General features: G+C 37.9%; 1 protein-coding gene across 1 annotated transcript in view; it reads right to left on the bottom strand.

Annotated features, from left to right (window-relative positions):
• LOC129780377 (uncharacterized) overlaps positions 1 to 21,880 on the bottom strand; it is a 270,544-nt gene that overhangs the window by 140,292 nt on the left and 108,372 nt on the right. The window contains exons 2-3 of the mRNA XM_055788571.1: positions 17,215 to 19,189; positions 4,205 to 4,354 (exon numbers count right to left, since the gene is read on the bottom strand). Coding sequence (XP_055644546.1) covers positions 4,205 to 4,354; positions 17,215 to 17,979 — 915 coding nt within the window. The 5' untranslated portion in view covers positions 17,980 to 19,189. The remainder of the gene's footprint in view (positions 1 to 4,204; positions 4,355 to 17,214; positions 19,190 to 21,880) is intronic.

The raw sequence follows: 21,880 nt of genomic DNA, 5'->3' as shown, positions 1-21,880 counted from the left end.
GCGTTGGTGGATGGTGGTGGCAATTTTCATTAGAGAATGGATTCATGTCATGATTCTCCGCTTGTCTAGTGGAGTTTAATGTTTTATGAATACGAGATTATTCACACCGATTATTTCTTCGAGGGTGTAATAAGAATCAATTCATTCCCCTATTAGCTATGTAATAGTTTTTTTATATCAAGTAAAACGAAGTCAAATGAATGGAAAAGAAACGCTCCTAGAAAACTACTCTCTAAAATTGTAACGTTCTAGCCTAGTATCTTTCATACAAATATCTTACCTGTATTCGCTTTAGGATTCTATTTTCAAAATTCTACCACCGAAAAATCGACAATATTTCGACAAACCTTCAAAAGGTATTTTTGATACAGGGGAACTTCGATATAACGTACACATTTTCGGGGTGTATTTTTTTCGGAATAGGTACTTAGACATTCTTGTCAATATCACTGGTTCAGTAAAGGTCACTTGGTGGTCTGGGTATAGGTTCCCGAATTTTGATTAGAGCGTTGGAAACCCCATAAAAACGATCTATCTGTGTATCGTGCATTTTGAATAATAATCAGGACTTTCATATGAAATTTGCATTTTTACATAACATGCTCTGCAATATGGCTTGAAAACTAGTGCTGGAGAATAAAAGTGTAAGCGATCATTTTATCATTTACCCATAAGGTTAGAATCCGGAATCCCAGTTCATTAAATATCAACGGCCGTAGAAGGCGTATCTCAAATATTTTGACATCAAATTGTTTGGAAACCCTGTATCTTTCGATGATGAAAATTTCACGATGATCATTTTTGTCAGGTAGTCAACCGGGAAAGGTAAAACCGGGAAAGACGGACAGGGCGAGTAGGATGGACTCTTATGTATAATTGATGAAATACATTTTAATTTAAGTTTGAATGGCGTACAAACTTGCAATACAGCGTACCAATTGATTTGACACTCACTGTGCACATCTAGCTTGCCGTCTGTCAAAATTGTGGATAAAAACATAAAAGTTATTTGCAAAGAACAGTTCAATGTAAATTTTCGTCTGAATAAAATAAGGTTTTCATTACTAACAAGTTATTTTGTTGAATATTTTTCGTTACGTGAGTGTCTTTCTTTCCTTCCATAGAATCAGCGGAAAGTTTTCTCATTTTTAGTCCAGAAATATTGATGTAAATAAAATACTAATCAAGTCGGGTAGGACGGGTACTCTACAAGCATTTTGTTCTGACAACAATTTGATTATCTCCTCCTTCTTTTTTTAACAGATGCCCCCTAACTACTTTGGAAGAGCAACCAGATATCATGGACGAATCAGCAGAGCGGTTTTTAGAACGTAATCCGAATCTGTCATTTCGAATGCCGAAAGCTATTTAGGACATGAAAAAATGAGAAAGTCCTTCTAGGTGATTTTAGTCAAGCCTTTCTGTTCATTTTAAAGACTCCAAAGCTTATCGAGTAGGGGAGTTGGAGCATAGTGGTCACCCGAAGGAATATGCCCATTTCCAACGTCCACATACAGATACACATACATACAGGAAAAATCAAGATAGTACACTTTTCATCATTAGAAAAAAAGGTGAAAAATAGACATTTTTTTTTGCTTGGAGGTAAAGTGATCACCTAGTGGGGGCAAAGTGGTCACTCGCACATATCAAGCTAAATGGGATAGATTTATGTGCTTTTTTTTGTCCAGATTTGTTCAAATTATGCTTGATATAGTAGGCACATGTATGAAATAAGCTTGACCTATTCACCTATTCCCCTAGAGTCTCGATTTAAATTTTCTCATGCGTACAAAAACGTAGTTAGAAACACATAACGTTCCGCATAATGAGGCTTGGTTTAGTTGAAGTCGCATATTTATCCAGGGTCAAAGCCACAAAAGGATCTTCTTCAAGAGCAGAATGTGACGCGGTATATCAACTTTAGTAAACAGAACATTGTAAGTTGTTATTCACCTATGACCACTTTGCCCCCAAACATCAAAGTAATTTCTATGCTAAGTAGTCGCTGAGATTAAACAAATTATCTGTTCACCTCTCCCAGAATATGTTAACAGTCGTCCAAACTAACGATTTGTCCAATATATCAGTTTGAATAAACTAAATTTCACGAGAAATTCCTTAGATACCATGCGCACAGAACTACGGCCGAATGGCTATCGAGAGAGCAATTTCTGTTTTTATTTATATTTTGATATCCGACAGCTCTACTGAAGTACAGGGTGACTCAAAAGTCATTAAATTCTTCAAACGTAAGGTGATTATCAATATGGCATCTATAGTCAATAGTTATACTACCGAACAAGCAGGTGACCACTTTGCCCCCCATGACCAATTTGCCCCCACTACCCCTACATAAACTTGAATTTTCAGTTAGTGTCCTGGTTAGCTTCTGTTAGTTAGGCTAAGTCTTTCCCGACTTTTTCTCATTTTTTCAAAAATGCCGGACATATTAATTTCTGGAAACTGGACGCTGAAGCAAAATGTGAAGGCCATGAGCTCGGAGGACCACTTGTAGCTCGAAAGTTGTACAGTAAGGTTTTGACGAAGTACGAAGGATGCATGCTGATGGATGACGAAATGTACGTGAAGATGGATTTTGGACAGCTCCCAGGCCTGAAATACTAGGATGGCACTACTAGACGAAACATTCCCTGTAAATTTTAGTTCGTTTTCGCTGATAAATGTGGCAGGAAGCTCTTGATTTGGCATATGATTCGCCGAAGTGGCCGGAAAACCAAGATTTTCGTCACAAACAAGACAATGGTCTCGAAAATGTATAGGGAAGAGTGCCTGCAGAAACGTCTGCTGAATTTTTAGCCAGATTTGGTAAGGTGCCACTACAGTCGAAGGGTGCTTCAGTGGTCTCCCGTGATAATGGGGTTGCTCACATTGAACAATACCTCAATCCTCCCAATTAACGCCAATTCCGCCAAAACGAAAAATATTCGGAATTTGTACCAAAGTGACTCGGAGTGCTGCAGACATGAAGAGATCGAAAAAATAAAATGGCCCGTTGAGGTTGACCAACAGAGAGTCCAAACTTTTGTAAATGATATCCGAAGTATGAAAATTCATCAAAACTGTAAAGGAATAATTTTAATAATATTTTTTTTCTGGAAGAACAATAAGTTATCTATATTTTGATATAAAAACATTTTTGTACCTTTAACCAATACCGAGATACAATTGATTTTATGATTCCGGATTCTAAATGAATAGAACTTTAATCAACAGTATGTTCATGGGAAAGGTTGGCTTCATCTTCTAGTTGAACTTTTTCATCATTGTTTACTCATCTTACCCAAACAGCAACACAAAAAAAGCAATATAAGATCTGTTCCTGAGTTCTTCACTATGCTTCAATATAGCGTACATTTCGATACAACATACAATTTTAAAAGTGAAATGTACATTATATAGAAGTTTACCTGTACAAGGTTTGAGCAAAATCAACGCACTGATAATTTTTGAAAGACTATCGTTCAGCAGGAACCTACGTGGGCCAAACGGAAAGTTCATCGTCGGTCCGCAAGCTCGGTCGGGGCCTAACGTGATGATAATGATAATGACAAGAAAGATCGCGAAAAATGGACTACTATATACTAGCTTTTGATTATTTAGTTTGTACAAAATCAAACATAATCTTGAATTTACGGTTAACACACAACCACACCGACAGTTTGTTCAATGTAGGCTTCAACGGTTTGAAAATCCTAAATCTATAATTTATAACAATGGGAAAAACTCGCACACATTACCCACTAAAATTTAAAACCTAATTTATGCCTTCGCTTAAAACATTCTTAGGTTCGGATAAATTTTGGACGCTGCTCCGCCACTGCGAGCTGCGGCACGCCATTTTCCAGCTTATTTAATGGAATAAGCCGATGGTAGCAATTTCGGACGATAAATGGAACCCATACAATTGCTGATTTATAGCACACGATGCCCTCCGGCATCTAGGCTCGCTCGCCGTAAGCTAAATGAGTTTGTAGTTGGTAGCAATCGCTACTCCCGATCCCGTTCACGCTGAGGGACATTTTTTGCCCCTCCACATTCGAGGCGCATTATTTAGTGTGTTTATATAGGTTGCCGTTGCCGCAGAGCAAGTCTTATATCCACCTCGCCGCCATACCGTGGCTATACCGTAACGAGAAACCGAAGAGCAACCGTGCAGTTTGCGAACCGCTCGAAAACTTACCAATTTTCCGGAAGAGCTGTACTTCCTCTGTCGGTCCTTCTCGAGCCGTAGCAGGATTTGTGCGTTCTGCTCACACGTATAGGTGTGCTGGCGGGGATTCTTTCTATCCAAACTATACTGGTATAATGGCCTTAATGGATTTGGTATTATCTGCAAATATTTGAGATTCAACAACAAGAAAACGGTATGCGTTAGTCTCGGGCTGTGGTGATGATGGTGCGAAAGGATGTGGGAGGCAGGAGTGGATGTGGTGGCGGTGATGATGATGGCAGCTGTGATTGCCTAAATATTTAATGGAATTTCGTGGTACAAGTGCCCGGGCCTGAACCACGACAGAAAAGGGTGAGCTTCGGTGGGCGGACGTTGTTATGGTCATTTTCGTATCAGATTATTTTTTGGTCCACTGCTAATCCAGTCTGGTCTGGGGGGAATGTGATACTTCTATCAATGACGAGATAAATAGAATCTCCGTCGATCGTCGTCGGGCGGGAAGACGGATTATCCCAAATCAATGTCGGCTCACGCCTTTGCGACGAAAGCTGAATGATAATGGCATCCGACGTCGGATGTGGGAGAGAGGGACGGAGTCAGGGGGTTTGCCTTTTTAGTATTCGTTATAGTGCGGGGAAAGCTGTTAACGTTGTATTAGATTATAGGACAAAATTCGTTTCCATAGAGTCGATATTGACAGAATTCAACTCAGCAAAACGAGTGAACCCCCATCAGGAATTATTAATTTCCTTTTTGTACATTCGCCGTAGGAGTTTTAATATAATCTATTACATTTTTCGCCTAATTGATTTTCTGTTTACAATTTCGCTTAGTGCATTCATAATTCAGTATTCGAATTGGATTTTATCGGAGAGTTTTATTTCCATGAAACAATGCATATTAAATTAAAGTTTTTTTCTGTGGTTCTGAACGATGCAATTTGATAATGAAAAGCGATTATTTCAAATCGAGAAAATGTGTGATTTTTCCCGATTTTGATCCATGAGAGATACCAATATACACTCTGTCCAGCTTCTATAAGACCACCCTGATTCTATTTCGTTGCACCACAAACAGTTAGAATTTCAACAAGATACAATCATACCTTGTTGAGTGCTTAGAATAAAGTATATTTAACGTCAACTTCGTTCAAAAGAGTTGTTTGTTTATTTATTGGGCTTAAATTTTTTTTTCTCTATTATAGTGATTTTCAACACATTTCGGCTGGTTCGTCACTTTTACTTCCATTTTTGGAAGAATGTCGGGAGTGAGAATTGAACTCGTGATCTCTGCGTGAGAGGTATGGATGTTACCACTACGCCAGATCGCCTCCACAGGGCTTAAATATGATATTTTCAGCTGTCCAGTTGCTATAAGACCACTTCAAAATTCATAAGTATTATTAATGAAAAATTCAAAACGATCGACTGATTTACATGTCAATAATTGGTAACCTTGCCATTTCGACAAATAACCTTGAAAATTCGTGTTGGAATACTATTTACCAAATTCTGCTGAATGGATTTTTCGATATTTTTCCATTTTTCCGAAATTGCGACCTTGAGTTCTTCTATAGTGGTGTACCGTTTTCCCTTAGTGTAGATTCTGCATACAAGGATGTCCCCTATGATTTTCAACAGGATTCAAGTGTAAAGAGTGAGCCGGTCAGTCCAAAAATTTAAGTTTTAGGTCTTTAATCCATTGCTTAGTTTACTTGCTGGTATGAATAGTAGCATTGTTTTGCTGGAATGTGAATTTTCTATGACGATATCCACGCAAAAACGGTTGGAGAGAGGATTCCAGAACATGTGTGTAATCCTTGAACGATGCTATGAAAGCTATCTTGAGCTTTCCGGTTGGTCAGAATCCCGCCCAAACCATGCACGAGCCTCCACCGAAATTCCTGGCTGAAAAATATTGTTCCTTTTTCCGCAAATCACGCCGTTACCTGTTGATACTATGAGGACATTCCAAAATTAACTAATATAAATTGAAGCATTGTTTGTTTACAATGACACAAAGCCGCAAGATCATCACCTGGTTTCACAGAAGTTGGACAGAGTGTAGCTCTCAGTGGAGACCTAAATCGAATAAGTTCAAAGTAGGGGTTATTGTTGATACCTAGCTGTAAAAGTGCAGGGATTGGCGGTGAATCTTTACTTTGAAACAAGTTATTGTAATCTTTTTTTATTTCATTATTCAATGTAATCTATATCAGCTTCCATGTACTTTTCAGATCGATTTAGTAACGATTACAATTCGGTTGAAGTCATTCGAATGGTTGAAATGTCGTCATAAAATGTTCCTTCAATTTTGTCTTAATTTTTAGAGAGACAATGTCGAGCCAAGAATTGATGAACGATTAGCGATTTTTTTTGCTCAATTGCATCTAAAAATCTTAGATGATATTACTAAATAGATGGATGCTTCAATTGCCAAATCGATTAACTCCAAAAAAAACAAGAAGTAGAGCAAAATGATAAAACATGATTTTTTTGCTGCGATTCTTCCATTGCTGTGATCAGATGACGAATCCGAGTAAATACAAAAACCGATTCCGATTTTGCCGTGATTTCTGCCAGTAATTTGTATTAAAAACCATCTGATTCATTATTTTCTGTACTCAAATAATTGTTATTAACATCATCCATTTTAATGTTAGAATGGTTTCTTTTTTTCTTTTTTGAACAATTCATACTAAATTTGAAATTTATGAGTATCTGCACTTGTAGCAACTCGAACACAACTATTTTTCACTTCTTTCATATTCATCGAACTTCGTTCGTGTGAGCGATTCGCGATAACAGCGGTATGGTGTCGACAACTGGATACGATATTAGTTTGTGTGAGGCAAACTATTCTCCATCAGATTAGTTGGCCCGAAAGCAGTTTTAAACTGCTAAAATTTGTATGATTTTTTTTTCGCGTTACTTAATTACTTGAAGTACGTTGTCCTGGTCCTAGTTTAAATTATTTTCTATAAATTTTCAGATATTCTCACCATAACTTATCATTTCAATATGAAACTGTCTTTAGACACAATTTTTGTACGACATTTTTTCACCACTTGCAGGCAGAAGAGATTTTTTTTGCAAACCTATATTGTCATGCTCACTTCCACAATTCGAAATACGAAGCTCAATGCCGTCAACGCGAATAACGAAATTAAACGAAAAACTTACAGATGACTCCGTAGGAGAGGAAAAATAGTGCAGCAGGTTAACTAGATTTTTATTATGATATAAATACATTATAGCATAGAGTTAATCAGATTGGCTTCTGATATTTATTATTCAATGGCTAAAAAGATTTTGTCATTTAGTGAGCCTAATACTTACTATTGAAGAAATTTGTTTTGAATATGTACTCAAATATGTGCTAATCAAGTGCTTTGATATCAAAATGTGATAATATTCAAAAAATGGAGTTAATCGATTTGGCATGTGAAACGTTCAGATAATAATTACCAAACTTCACCTGATCGGATTTCCCGATTTGATAGCTGTTATCTCAGCTGGAAGCCTGAAAATGACTGTTAAAATATGCAACACTCTCAACGACATAAAACTATAGGTTCGCTTTTATTATAGAGGTGTTTCCCGGTGACCTTCTCAGGTTTCTCATGGATTCTCCATCGTCGAGTATTAAAAAAATCGAAGAATCAGAAAATATGCTATGTCTGCCTTAGTGCATAGGTATTTCCGGGTGACCTTCTCAGGTTTCTTATGGATAACCTCCGTCATCGGGTGTCAAAATATGTAAGGGATTGAGAAATCCGACACACAATGAATCCAAAATATATCGTCCGCTCTTCGGGTAATCAAAACATAGTCGATTTTCAGGATTTCGTTTCGTCGAGTGGTTGAAAGTCCGCATATACAGAATCTTATCACTTACCGCAGTGAATCCTGATTCTATCCTACCCTACCAACTCACACACATCCTACCTATGATATTCGCTAGGGAACCACGTTATAGAGGCGATCCTTCTGGCCTTCGGGCGGCGAATATCATACTAACATTCCTTCCTTATCCTGGTGACTGTAAGGACGTGGCCGGCGTCGTTATTGACCATTTAAAGCTCGATTCACCGAAACTTGCAAAAATTTGCTACTCCCAAGCGTCATTCTGTGTGTTCTCTGTGCAATTTCGCTGGTTCAGGAGAATCACGGAGAGCAACTACGAATTGTACAGTCTACCCAAGCTTAAGCTCAAGCTCAAGCAACAATCTCAACGACATAAATCTAATTCTTAAATGACCATAATCATTATCTGGTGATGACTTCGAAATACAAAACTTGAAAAATGGTGAAGCAACAATCACAAAATTGATATCTCTGCTGAATGATACGAAATGAAGAGGATGGTTCGGAACGGATCCATGTTCGGGATTATTGTTTTTACGTGAAAGTTTGACAGTGCATGATGATTGCAAGCCTGAAATAACAATCTATGATTTTAAACTTATACTTCTATTATTTGATCAAATACTAAACTCAATTTTAAATTAATCATAATGCATAGGTTCTCATTCCGGTTCAATAGATTCAAAGCACTTATTCGGCAAACATCAAATCAAGGTGTGGCATGTTGAATTTTGTATCGCGTTCCACGGGAAAAAAATCATTCGTATCAATTTGCCCTATACTGTTTCGAAAGAATATTCATGAAATCATCAAACTTCAATTTCTAGAGTTGTGAGTTGAAAAACAATCTAGCTAAAATGTTTTGACGTAGGATTACGTCTTTCTAGAACATATTGGGGTACAAATAAAAAATCGAAAATCGAGCACATCGTGAAAATCGTCCAATTTCAAACGCTCATTGCTCAGTCATTTCATGATGGATTGATTGAATTTTTGCGTCAATCGATTTCGGCACTTCATAACAGTTTATCACAGTGAAAATTAATATAATAATATGGTGTCTGTGGAAATAGGCATTGCAAATATATGCAAGTCGGAAGCATTTCTGTATTGCAAGTAAGATGAATGATACGATTAGTTCGAGCACATAAAATTTAAATTTAGAGCTTTGATGTTGGTTGTTTCGTGGAATTTCATATCAATGATCGATCATAAATTGTAAAACGTTTAGCAGAAGTGTAAGTGTAAAATTGTATATGGTAGCGGTTGTGTTGAAATGACTTATGACTAATATGAAACGATCCCCACGAGCTCCTGTTCTAGAACGGATCATCTGATTTAAGCTGTCTGTTTTGTTGTGTTCATCCTCACCCAAGGACAATTCATGCGGCGAAAAGGATTGGAAAAGTGAAAGAATATGCGAAAAGGTGATTTCCCATTTGCTCTACATATCATATTAGGTGTTATTAGTCCAATTGAAATTCGCATTGAGGCATATAGCATCGTGTTCCATTGGGTATGAAGCGAAAATGGAAATGAGTCAGAAAGTAAAAAGTATGAAAGAAAATCACCTTTTCTATTTTCTCTATAATAAAGTAACATGTTTTCTGTGGTAAGAAAAATTGATAATTGTGTTCGATAATGATAATTATCTTATATTACATCCGTGAGTTTTCTTTCTTTCTTCGTTTTATCCATACAGAACACAGGAGCCATCTCATCTAGCGCTCCAGAGGGCGGCTTTCATCGTATCTCATTCCACTTCGGCATCTTCTCTCGTGATACGTATCATCCAACGACTAATCACCATTCTTCTGTCATCATCACTCGACTGTAAACACTGGTGGAGTGAACTAACAATACCCAACAACCAAACAAAACGGCCTTTTTCAGGGCCACCAAATAATTGTGAAAGAGTTTAACGATGTCCAAACATCCAAATTCAACATGCATTATATAGCCTAACGGAATCCTACGTCAACTATGCAAAAAATGTGTTGGGAAAACAATCAACTATTTAGGCAAAATAAAATTCAAAATACACCGTTATAGCATCTTACTTCAAAAAATTAATTCAATATTAAAAATATTTATGACTCAAAACATGTCCTCTTCGATATTTTTGAACATATTTTCCTTGGAAAACGCTTTCAATTTCACCTTATCATCTGGTGTAATTTGGATGGCTGACACACAATATTAAAAAAAAGGATGGGTTATATCTATGATATAACCGCAAGATTGACGTGGGACTACCTTAGCTTAGTAATCATTTGTTTGTATTGATTTAATTTCTGATTGAATGAAACAGTTTCCGAATTCAATTGAATTCAATATATTTGCTTTGTGAGTAAAAAGATTGTATAATGCCATGTGAGGTCAATTCATGCATTTGGATAGATTATGTTCTTCGTTACAAGTAAATTTAATGACAGTCCCTTTACGTTTGGTATGACGAGATCTTGGTTTTGAAGTCTGTGTTAGACAAACATATTTCAGACGGTACAAAGATGTCTCCGATTTGCGTGTATTTGCAATTCCGAGTACCCCAGACACCTTCGTTTAGAAGTCTGTAATAGGTAAACACATTTCAGCTGGAATAAAAATGCCTCCGAATGCATGTATTTGCAGTGCCAATTTCCCGAGACACCTTGGATCTGAAGTTTGTGTTGGGGAAACACATTTCAGCCGGAACAAAAATGCCCCCGACTTGCATGTATTTGCAATACCAATTTCCCCAAGCTCCATGGATTCGAAGTCTGTGTTAGGGAAACACATTTCTGTCGGAACGAAAATACCCCCGACTTTCATGTATTGGCAAAGCGTATTCCCCCAGGCACTTAGATTTTGAAGTTAGGGAAATACAGCTATACAGTTAGATTTGTGTTAGGGAAATACAGCTCGGTTGAATCAAATATACCCCCTACTTGCATGTATATTTGCTAAGTGGATTCCCACAGGTACATTGATTTTGAAGTCTGTGTTCGGGAAACCGTGAATCGGGCCAATCAAAACTAGGTAATTAGGGCGTTTAGATAACGCTTGACATTTCACAGTTATTCAATTGTTTATCTAATGAAAAATAACATTTTATTAATTGCGATAGAAGCGTAGAAATATTGCGTGTCAATTAATGCAAACATCTTTCCGATCCAGTAAGAAATGTTCGAGTTATAAGCATTTGGAATCTTTCATTTTTTATTGCATGTTCTGTGTTTAGGTTTTCATTTACCCCCCATATACTCCGGTTAGACGTGGTCCCACGTCAAAAATTGCATTAAAATCGGCTGATTTTTTGGCTGACTTGACGTGGATTTGCTTTAAAACATATAAAATAAATCGGTTCGATTGGTATGCATATTATCAAAATGCATTCGAAGCAAAAAAGTTATTATCATCAAAACTATTTCGTGCAACGTCTGATAACCCGATAAAAACGAAAATGTTTTTTTCATTTAATCACAAGTATTTATGTGGTAAAACCTTCTAAGAATCATTAATGAAGGCTATTCAATTTGTTATTAAGGAATATATTTATTATGTGTAGAGAACATTGAAGATCGTATAAAACACGATTTCTTCTCTCTCGTGAAATGTTCATCTACTACGCATATACACATCGAGTTGAGGTGTGTACGTAGAATATTCCAAAACATGATACTTGTACATTTTAAATGTATCAATTTATAACGTAGGTTATTTTGAGTGTATTTAATTTATGTTTTTCATTATGAAGAAAAAATGCTTTGAATGATTTTCTTTTAATGGTTACAATGATTTCCAAAAAAAAATTGTAGGAGGTTGTGTCCAAGACACAACCGCATTGTTAACGTAGGACGCAATTTGTTTCATGTCAATGTATTGAAAATTTATCTTGAACGCTCTTCCGGAGGCCCATTTTTAACAATTGACATCAGGGCCTTACAACATTCTTAACTCATCGTCGAATGAAAATGAAGGTGTCTTACATCGAATGAAAGTGTCTTATATCCGAATGAAAATTTCGTTTGAGTTAGAGCCGTACTCAATGTGAGTAGAGAATACTCACAATCGAAAATGATTCAAAGTCATTGGAGTTAGCACATTCACTACTACAGCAACTACAGATCCAATTCATTTACGGTCGTTCAGCGCAAACAATTTTTATATTAATTGCAACTTTGAAAATATTTTTTCACAAGATGCCATAGAAGCACAAACGTATAGTAAATCACCGTATGATTTATGAACGATTTTCTCAGCAGCCTTCAAATGTTTACCGAAACTTGGTACCTATAGCAAAAGAAACGCTTTATGTTAATCTCGAAAAAAAAATGACATTCATTTCTCATGCTCGAGATAAGCGCAACTTTCATCCTTAGTGGAGAAAATTTTGCTACTAGCAAGCGAAACCAAATCACATACAAAATTCGTGAACGACAGTTATTTTCTTGGTGGCTAAATGAGCGAAATAAACTCTTTCTGTTAATAATAACCTCGAAAAAAGTTGCATTGTTTCATTATGATCAAGATTAGCGTAGATGTCATTCTTGTTGAAGGCAGATTTGTGACAGACACTCGAACCCAAAATGGCTTCTCAACAGAAGCCATTTCTGTTAATATTGTTGGTTTCGATTAGCGTAGCTGCCATCCTTGATGGAGAGAGTTTTGTTTCTGGCATGCGAAACCAAATCACACACAGAATTCCAGAATAATTATATTCTTGGTGAGCCAGCAATAGTCTAGCTTAACACTTTCCTGAAATTTGGAACAAGCCTTTATCTCTGCTGTCGTTATAAAACTGCGTATTCCTTGATCTTGAAAATCCAAGATGGCGGCTGCTACAATATGGCGGACTACATATGTTATCAAAACCCAATCAATATGGGTATCAAATGAAAGGGCTTGACTAGTAGAACACAGTTATTTATGAAAAAGCAAATTCAAAATGGCCGCCATGCTAAAATGGCGACATTTTTTGACGTAGGATTACGTCTTTCGGGAACTTATTGGGGTACAAATTTAAAATCTAAAATCGAGCACATCGTGAAAATTGTCCAATTTTAAACGCTTATTGCTCAGTCATTTCATGATGGATTGATGAAATTTTTGCCACCGAAATGTGTTCCCTAACAGATACATCAAAACCAAGCTGGCTGGGGGAAATCGACATTGCAAATACATGAAAGTAGGTGGAACTTTTGTTCCTACCGAAATATGTTTTCTCCATATTAGTAACATGTTTTAACTGATGAGAAAAATTAATAATTGTGTTCGGTATTGGTAATTATCTTTTCAACAAATTTCGTTCTGCTTCGGTATCTTTTATCTGATACGCACCATTCAACGACCGTTTACCATCCTTCTGTCATCATTACTCGGTAAACACTGGAGGAGTGAACAAACAAAACGGCCCTTTTCCGGGCCACCAAATCATTATCAAAGAGTTTAACGATGTAATTCTTGAAACATATCCAAAATTAGCAGATAGCCTAGCTTAATCCTACGTCAACTATGCGGTCGTGTCTCGGACACAACCCTCCTGTGACTTTTTTTTCAATTTATCTATATGGGTATCGAACGAAAAGGGTTTGACTAGTAGAATATACTTATTTGTGAAAATGCAAATCCAAAATGGCGATATATGTTTTTATTTCAAAACCCCATCAATATGGATCTCAAATGAGATAATACTCGAAACTTTTCTTCTAGCGCTTCGCACTATTTCGTCGTCACTACTTCCCTCGCTTTACTATTTTTAGTTACTATTACGCCTTCCGGTGAACATTTTGAGGATGAAAAAAACAGAAAGTGGGTTATATCTATGATATAACCGCAATGGTGACGTAGGACTATCATTGATTCAGTGATCCTTTGTTTGAAGTTGAATCTGAATCCATTCTGAATGAATGAATAAATGAATATTTGGGGGACTTCGAAAACGAGAGCGTTACGTTGGAGGTACAAGATTTTATGCATCCAATATTGGATACGAAAATATCCTACTGATGGGGAAGAATAATCTTCAGAAGCTATCCTGTTAATTGCGATTGATTGAAAAATCACAAAACCAAATGTATTTGGTCACAGTGTTACATGGATAGAAAAAATTCAAATAAACTCTTTCATATGAATGTAATTTTAAATTCCCAGAGGAACTGGCAGATTATTTTCAGTAACGATTAGATATTTGCACATTTTCCTCGATACTAGAAGCCCACCAGTGGTTAATGCTAACTCGATAACCATCTGTTAATAGCACTTGATTGAAACATATTTGGTCACAGTGTTACATGGATAGAGAACAACAAAATAAACTCTTTCACATGAATGTAATTTTAAATTCCCAGAGGAACTGGCAGATTATTTTCCGGATCTTTCTCGATGCTGAAAGGCATCCAAACGGAAAGAATTCCGTGCGTGTATGTGTATGTGTAGCGGCTGCTTCGATGGTCACCTTCTCTTCTCCTGAAGGATCGGCTTCTCTGTACTCCCTCACAGTTTCAAACAAACTGCTTGCGTTTCAGGGCAGATCTCGATCCTTCCCCGTCCAGCATCCTCGGCAACGATGTTGTCTTGTCGATGTCCTCACGAAAAATGAATGCCTCTCGCCACCAGAATATCGCTTAAGTATGCTTTTTGTGCGTGATTGAATCGAGAAAAGGCGTGGTTTACGATTCAGTTTGAAAGGCAAACTAGAGGGGAATGAACTCTCTGATCTCGGAAATTTCGGCGACTGAGCAATAATCGATTGCGGGCGCATACAATATTGGATACGGAAATATCCTCCTGATGGGGAAGACTAATCTTCAGAAGCTATCCTGTTAATTGCGATTGATTGAAAAATCACAAAACCAAATGTATTTGGTCACAGTGTTACATGGATAGAAAACATTCAAATAAACTCTTTCACATGAATGTATTTTTAAATTCCCAGAGGAACTGGCAGATTATTTTCTAGATCTTTCTCGATGTTGAATGGCATCCAAACGGAAAGAATTCCGCGCGTGTATGTGTGTGTGTGTAGCGGCTGCTTCAAGATCTTCCCGGGGAACCGTTTGTGGCATTACTCTCCTCCTGATGGATTCCCTTCTGGCCTAAGGTGCACAAACAGGCTCTTGGTGACACCGTTCATCCGCGCTTTCATGATAAACGAAGAGCTTCACCAAAACAGCGACAACATGCTCCAATCGCTGTTCAATTAGAACTGAGTGGATTTCCGAGCGGCGCTCGCTTATATAGCGATTGGTGATTTCAATAGCCTGTTTCGAGAACAATTTTAAGGCTATTGAAACAAGTTTTAGGATCAAAAAGTAACAAGTATATAACGCGTAGACATTTTATCTTTCGAATGAAGTGTTTATCACACCATTTCGTTCAGTTGTTCAGGAGCTATTAACGCTGAAATTCTCGGTCTCCGGCGTAACGCTTTCGTTTTCGAAACTTTGATTTTACACCTAGGTATAGAAATGAAAGATGTAGTCCTACGTCAAAAACACATGGCGTCTAAGAAAAAACTTTTTGGAATAAACAGTGGCCTATCCGAGTTGCGCAATTATTATTCTCATTCTCAGAAAAAAAACTTGCAGCCTGCCTCTTCTGTTAGCTTTTTAACTACCAAGCAATCAAATCACGTGGAAAGTCGGAGTTGCCAAATGTGATATATTTTATGACGATATTTTCCCACAAAAGTGACATATGTTCTTGGTATGATATATTCACAAAATCTTCCCAATCGATTGAACAGAATATTCTATATTCTTCAATATAATTGTAGTTTTTCATCGTCGTCAAATATAGTATATAGAGCAAGTACGTTCGGTTGAATTTCATTTTTATTACCATTGGCAACACTGTACAATTGGCTGAAAGAATATGTTTATAAGTTTTCTAATCAGCAGCCGGTTGATTTCATCCGGATTCAACAGAAAAGAAGTCCTGAATCGAACCCGAATTCATTACTATCGTTGCCCGCTTATTTCTCTAGCGCACCGATAGTTGAATTTGGGCCCGCAAGAAACTCGACCGAATCACTCTGGGCGACGAAAGTGTTAATGATTCCCCCACACTCAGAACCTCTAAGAAATGGCGTCAGTTTGATGCAATGATTGCAATGCCAGCTACATCAGCTAGTGAGTAATCTGGCCACGTTCACAGCTTAAGCCGAAACGAAGACATGTGATGATGCAACACAAGAAAGTACAAGCGATGTTCATTGCATCGAGTATAGAACGAGATTGAAGGTTTGCCTCAGCAGAGACCCAATATTTATACACTAGTAAATATCCCCCTTCGTTGCTCGTCGATAGGACGGCACGGGTAGGTAAGCTCACAAATGAACAGAACAAATGTATGGGAAAATAGGGATGCTTCTAGTTTTCATCAATTTAAAACATTTATATACCCGGATATTGCAATTGCAATAGCATATCAAACAAATCTTAGGAAATTTTCGATTAGTCTGGTATGTAAATCGCCAAAATCCGTTCGCGTCAAAAATAGTTATTAACGTTAATTTTATTCAATAAAAGGGTGACCTTTTTTTTTTTTCTGATTCGGCACCCTTAACCCCTTTCCGTACGTTTTATTTTCCAACAACAGGGCCCAAACACGAGCATATTGAGTCGTTTCGATACTCTGCTGAGTGTGTGTATCTTACTAACGATCGTTGCAGTCCCACATCATTACGCGCCTGAAGCATGTATCCATTTCACATCGATAGACCACGAGTGAGGTTCGATGTTGTACGTTCTGGCACAGTCTAATCGCCACGAGTGTGGTTCGACGTTATACGTGAAGGGGTTAATGAAAGACGTAGTCCTACGTCAAAAATATTTTCGGTGGAATCATTCAGTTACGAACAGATTCTATGATCGTTTTTTTGTCATTAGAATTTGCGAAAATATACTTTAAAATTTATCATCAATCGCCCCTAGAAAAATGTGATTAACAAAAAGGTCACACAATTCACCGACAGTATCATTCGCTCATCGTGTTTTATAAATCGGTGGATTTCAGACACCACCAGACCAGACAGGAATCTCAAAAGATTCTTGATTAACATTAATCCTATTAACCAAACGGGGTACGGACGCTCCGATCCAAATTATACCGAACGGTTTCTGTGTGGCGAAGAAAATGTGAAAAAGGATTATCGGCCAAGCCGGTACTCACCTCCGTCTCGGCATCACAGCTGCACAGTGACAAAGTGCTCAATCCACCGGCACCACGCCTGAGTGAGTTCTTGAAGCTACCGCCCCCTCCGCTTGTGTCCTTGCCTTTTGAGACCGTCGTCACACTACCGTTGCCGTGTCCAGGCCGGGTCAGGGTAGCGGTGGCAGCGACCGTTGTTGACACCGGATACTGCTGAGTTTGTGAAAATTGTTGAAAATGTTGTTGCTGCTGCTGCTGCTGATGTTGGTGATGATATCGATGATGATGTCTATGCGGATGCTGAGGATGTTGATAGTCGGATTGGGACGACGAACAGGTCGAGTAGCTATCATTGTTTTGCTCGGCAGCGTGTCGACTGTACTCTTTGAGCTTCTGCTGATGAAGCAGAACTTGCGTTTTTATTGCGGACTCGTTGAGTGTATTTACATTTAAATTGGATTTCCCGCCGTAACTGTTCCGCAGTGTGTGGAAACGTTTGAACTCATCGGCCGAGTTAGCGATTGACGGGTGGTCCACCATGACGGAGACCATCGGTTTCGACCCGTGTTCGGATGTCGCTGCAGCATGGGATTTCCATTTGGCCGCCCTGCCGGTTGATTGCTGGCCGTTGTTACTGGCCGCCGCATACTCGCACTCGTCGTGCGATTTTTTCAACCGTTGATGATAGCTATTGTTACGCCGTAAACTACCGGCAGCACTTGGACACGTTTCGATCTTTCCGTTGTGCTTTAGATAAGCTTTTCCGCTGAGGTTTATGTCGGTCATTTTTGCCCCGGTGCCCGTGTTTCAACACGCTCTCAAACTCGTTCACAATCACTGGCCAGTAACCGATGAGAAACGCAATATTCTATCATGTGCGAAATCACAACATTTCAGATTCTCATTTTCACTTCATCTTCCCTCACTTCGAGTAAGTGTTTCTAATGACCATAAAATTGGTTTCTTATTGAGGTATATATATTCAACCCACATAAATCGTTGCGAAAACGAGCGAAAAAGGAACAAACACTGGAAATTTATTCAAAAACAATTTCACTATTTATTTACCCGCTAGACTAGGGTTCTGAGTATTCCGTACCCAGCTCCCAGTTCGATCTGGTCGTATCTTATTGAATTTTACCAACCGTAAAATCCGAACGCTCCGAACGAATAGCTGCTCCCCAACAACGATAACAGAACCGCCAACGATTCACCGTTGTCCGGTAGGGATTTTCCCACTCTGTCCTCTAAAGTGTTCACAATTGAATTCACCCAACAGTGGGTTGAATGCGATGGTCTTTCTTGTGCTTTTCCAAATTCTAATCATAGTCGTTCAGGGTTTTTATTTCTTGTTTCATTATCCGCTTCCATACATCGTTTCGAGGTATGTCTCACAAGCGCTTCCCGAGCTCTGAGATACGCTCGTTGGGGTTCCTGGCCGTTTCCACAAATCATTCCGTGCCCATACTGAAACCAAGTTTCTGAAACGGTGGTGGGACACTTGGCGAACGAACTACTTTTTGACTATTATTCCGTACTGTCGCTGTTGTCGGCGTGTAGCGTTTTTCGGATTGCTTCCTTCTTCCTGTTCGTCCTGGCGATACCCCTCGGGGGAGAACCTAATGGCAGAGCTAACAAACATAGATTCTGTTGGCATTTCCTCGCCTTCTGGCTTCTGGCGGAGTTTGGATGCTTTCCCGGGATGGAACCGAGCTCTAGTGCTCGAGAGCAGTTGATGATGTTTTTCCGCTCGAATCGAAAGGTCTCAGCGGGGAGCAGCACCACTCTTCGAAATTAGTGCTCTTCATTTCACTCGGGGCTGGAGCAGCAAGTGTGTCCCGTGGCGATGGGGAATAATTGTTTTGGTTTCTGGCTCACTTGCTTTGTAACATCCATCGGATTCGGGTTCGGCTTCTGTTCTCTCTCTAGAAATAGAGGACGTTATGGCGTTTTTTTGTTTTCTGTTTTCCGGAAAAAACGGCTCCTGATAGCGTTCCTGAAAATGAAGGGAAAAAGATGATGGTGAAATTACATGATTTACTACGTTCTGTAAACAGGATTTGGTAGCTACATATGGAATGGAAATTAGAAACTGTTTCCAGGGAGCCATTTACAAATGAGTGGTTCCGTTTGTTTTGTTTATTTTCAATCAGCAAATATTGAAAGGATCGTTATCGGTCGGCACGAGAACGTAGTATGAAACCAATGGGCTTTGCGATACAAAAATATTCATCCAGGAAATGATATGATATGAAAAACTGGTTTGGAATGGATTCCATTGATCTTCTCGGATTGAATGGTATATTCTATGAATATTTCATAGCTATGTTCATTGGTTATGGTTCATAATTGAACCCGCCACCTCAGTTGAGGCAGAGAAGCCAATGTTTCAACACTCCCCCTTCGCGCATTGGTATCTGTTACCATAGTAATCAACGAGATTGGGCAACACTCAAATTTTTCAATGTTTTATATCGGAAAAACCTTTTCAAATGATTTGATAGCTTTGACATTTCTATAAAATAATATTTCTGACCCCATTTCTGCATAAGCCGCTTTCAAAAATGTTTTAACTCGGTTCATCAAAACAGTAAAAGCTATATAGGAAGGGTCATGCGAAAGTGATTAACATATGTGAAAGTGATTAGCATTTGCTCCATGAGCATTGTTATCACCATTTATTAGTTACGTAAATTGATAAACATATAAAAAAAACTATAAGCTTATCATACTCTCGCAAAAAAAAAATATATAGGAGGTTGTGTCCAAGATACGACCGCATTGTTGACGTAGAACTACGCTGTTATTTTATATAAGTCGCTTGTTTATACCTTCGGATATTATTCTATAATGCTGTGAAATTTTCGAAACAACTGCTTAGTAGAATAATCTTTGAAATGGTTTTTCATTGTAGAATCAGTTGACGATAGTTGATTGATGATTAATTCTTTTGCGAGGGCAAGACACAATACACTAGCTGATCGTATATCGCAATTTATTTCATGTCAATGCATTGAAAGTTTACCTCGAACGCTATTCCGGTGGCCTTTTCGCAATTGACATACAGTCGGTTATATACATGTTACACCAGCACCATTATTCCACATCTCATAACTACATCAATACATCTTTGGCACCGAATGGAAAAAAACAACAATGACAACACTTGCAAGCAAGCCGCATTTCAATCTGTACCAGAGGGGTTAAAAATCTTTCACATCTGTACTTTTTCTTCCAAAAATCTGCACCAAAATTCTGTACCACCGAAAATATTTGTTGTAGAGAAAAATCCATTTCATTGGCATACGAAATACTCATTTATTTACTACAAATATCACATTTACATTTCATTCGTCATTCGTGTGTTTGATGATGCTTATACATAGTTTTTCTGAATCTAGATTACATACTATCATTTATTAAGATGGACCCCTGTCTGGCAGGTCGGAAAATAATAAATTTTCGTGGATTTTTTTCGGATGTTTCGTTCGTTTATTCGTAAGTGAAGTGTTCGTGTATTTTGGTTATTTTTAAGGTATATTTGAAGATGTATTTTCCATTTTTTCAGTGCACGAATAATGATTATGACGCTGTTGACAGCTGGATGCGTAAGTGCTGTCTGAAAATCGGTACCTTCCTAGTGTTATCGATTCTATAGCAATGAATTTCAATGAATATTTTGAAACTTTAGGACAATACCTAAAGCGTTACATAAAAGTTTTTGAAAATTCGAAAAATTGCCAAAACGGCCATTTTTGTTAAAAATTAGATATTTTTTCATGAAAAATCTCTAAATAGCGATTTTTTAAAGATCGAAAAAATTAAATATCAAAAACGGCTATATAATGCCTTAGATAATTCATTTTTACATGCTGATAAAATTTCAGCCAAATCGATCGAGTAGTTTCTGAGATATCGATACCACTAGTTGAAATAATATGATTTAAGAAAAACTGCGTTTAAAAATTCGTACGGCAATCATATTTCCCATGAGGTGACCTCATACTTTTAGCTGTAATTTTCCAAAGAAATAAAATATCGAAAAATCCTTTTCGGACAACATTTCTGAGAGCATAAGCTTCCGAGAAATGCAAAAAAACAAAAATTCATTTTTTCCGATTTTTCAGACCGGGGTCCCCCCTTAAAGCGATACTGCGGCGTAAAAGTAATCATGTACCTTAATGTAGCTTTGTTATAATGAAAGAAATTTCACCCGCGGAAAAAATATGTACCAACCTGTACTTTTTGACGGAAATCTGTACTCTGTAACGTACAGAATCTTTACCAAAAATAACGAAAAAATCTGTAACTTTCCAGATAAATCTGTACGTGTGGCAACACTGCTTGCAAGTATCAAATATCATGCTACATGTAATTTAGTATTACCTCAAAGCAATCGCATCTCTAGGCATCGTTCGTACAACGTAAACCAAGCGCCAAACAAGCGTTCGCCATAGCATGCATACAGAACCATACATTGGTGGCATGACGCTATTTACTAGGAATACAAATACTTCTCATCATTTTGCGCTATTCTCAAAAGAAACGCTTTGTTAATATTACTGGCCTCAAAAAAAGTTGCATTACTTTCTCATGCTCAAGAGAAGCGCAGCTGCCACCCTTAGTGGAGGAATTTTTGCTATTGGTAAGCGAAACCTAATCACATACAAAACTCCAGAACGACATT

The sequence above is a fragment of the Toxorhynchites rutilus genome, chromosome 3 (genome assembly GCF_029784135.1).
Source record: "Toxorhynchites rutilus septentrionalis strain SRP chromosome 3, ASM2978413v1, whole genome shotgun sequence".
NCBI classification, from domain to species: Eukaryota; Metazoa; Arthropoda; class Insecta; order Diptera; family Culicidae; genus Toxorhynchites; species Toxorhynchites rutilus.
This window is presented reverse-complemented; position numbering and strand designations above follow the sequence as displayed.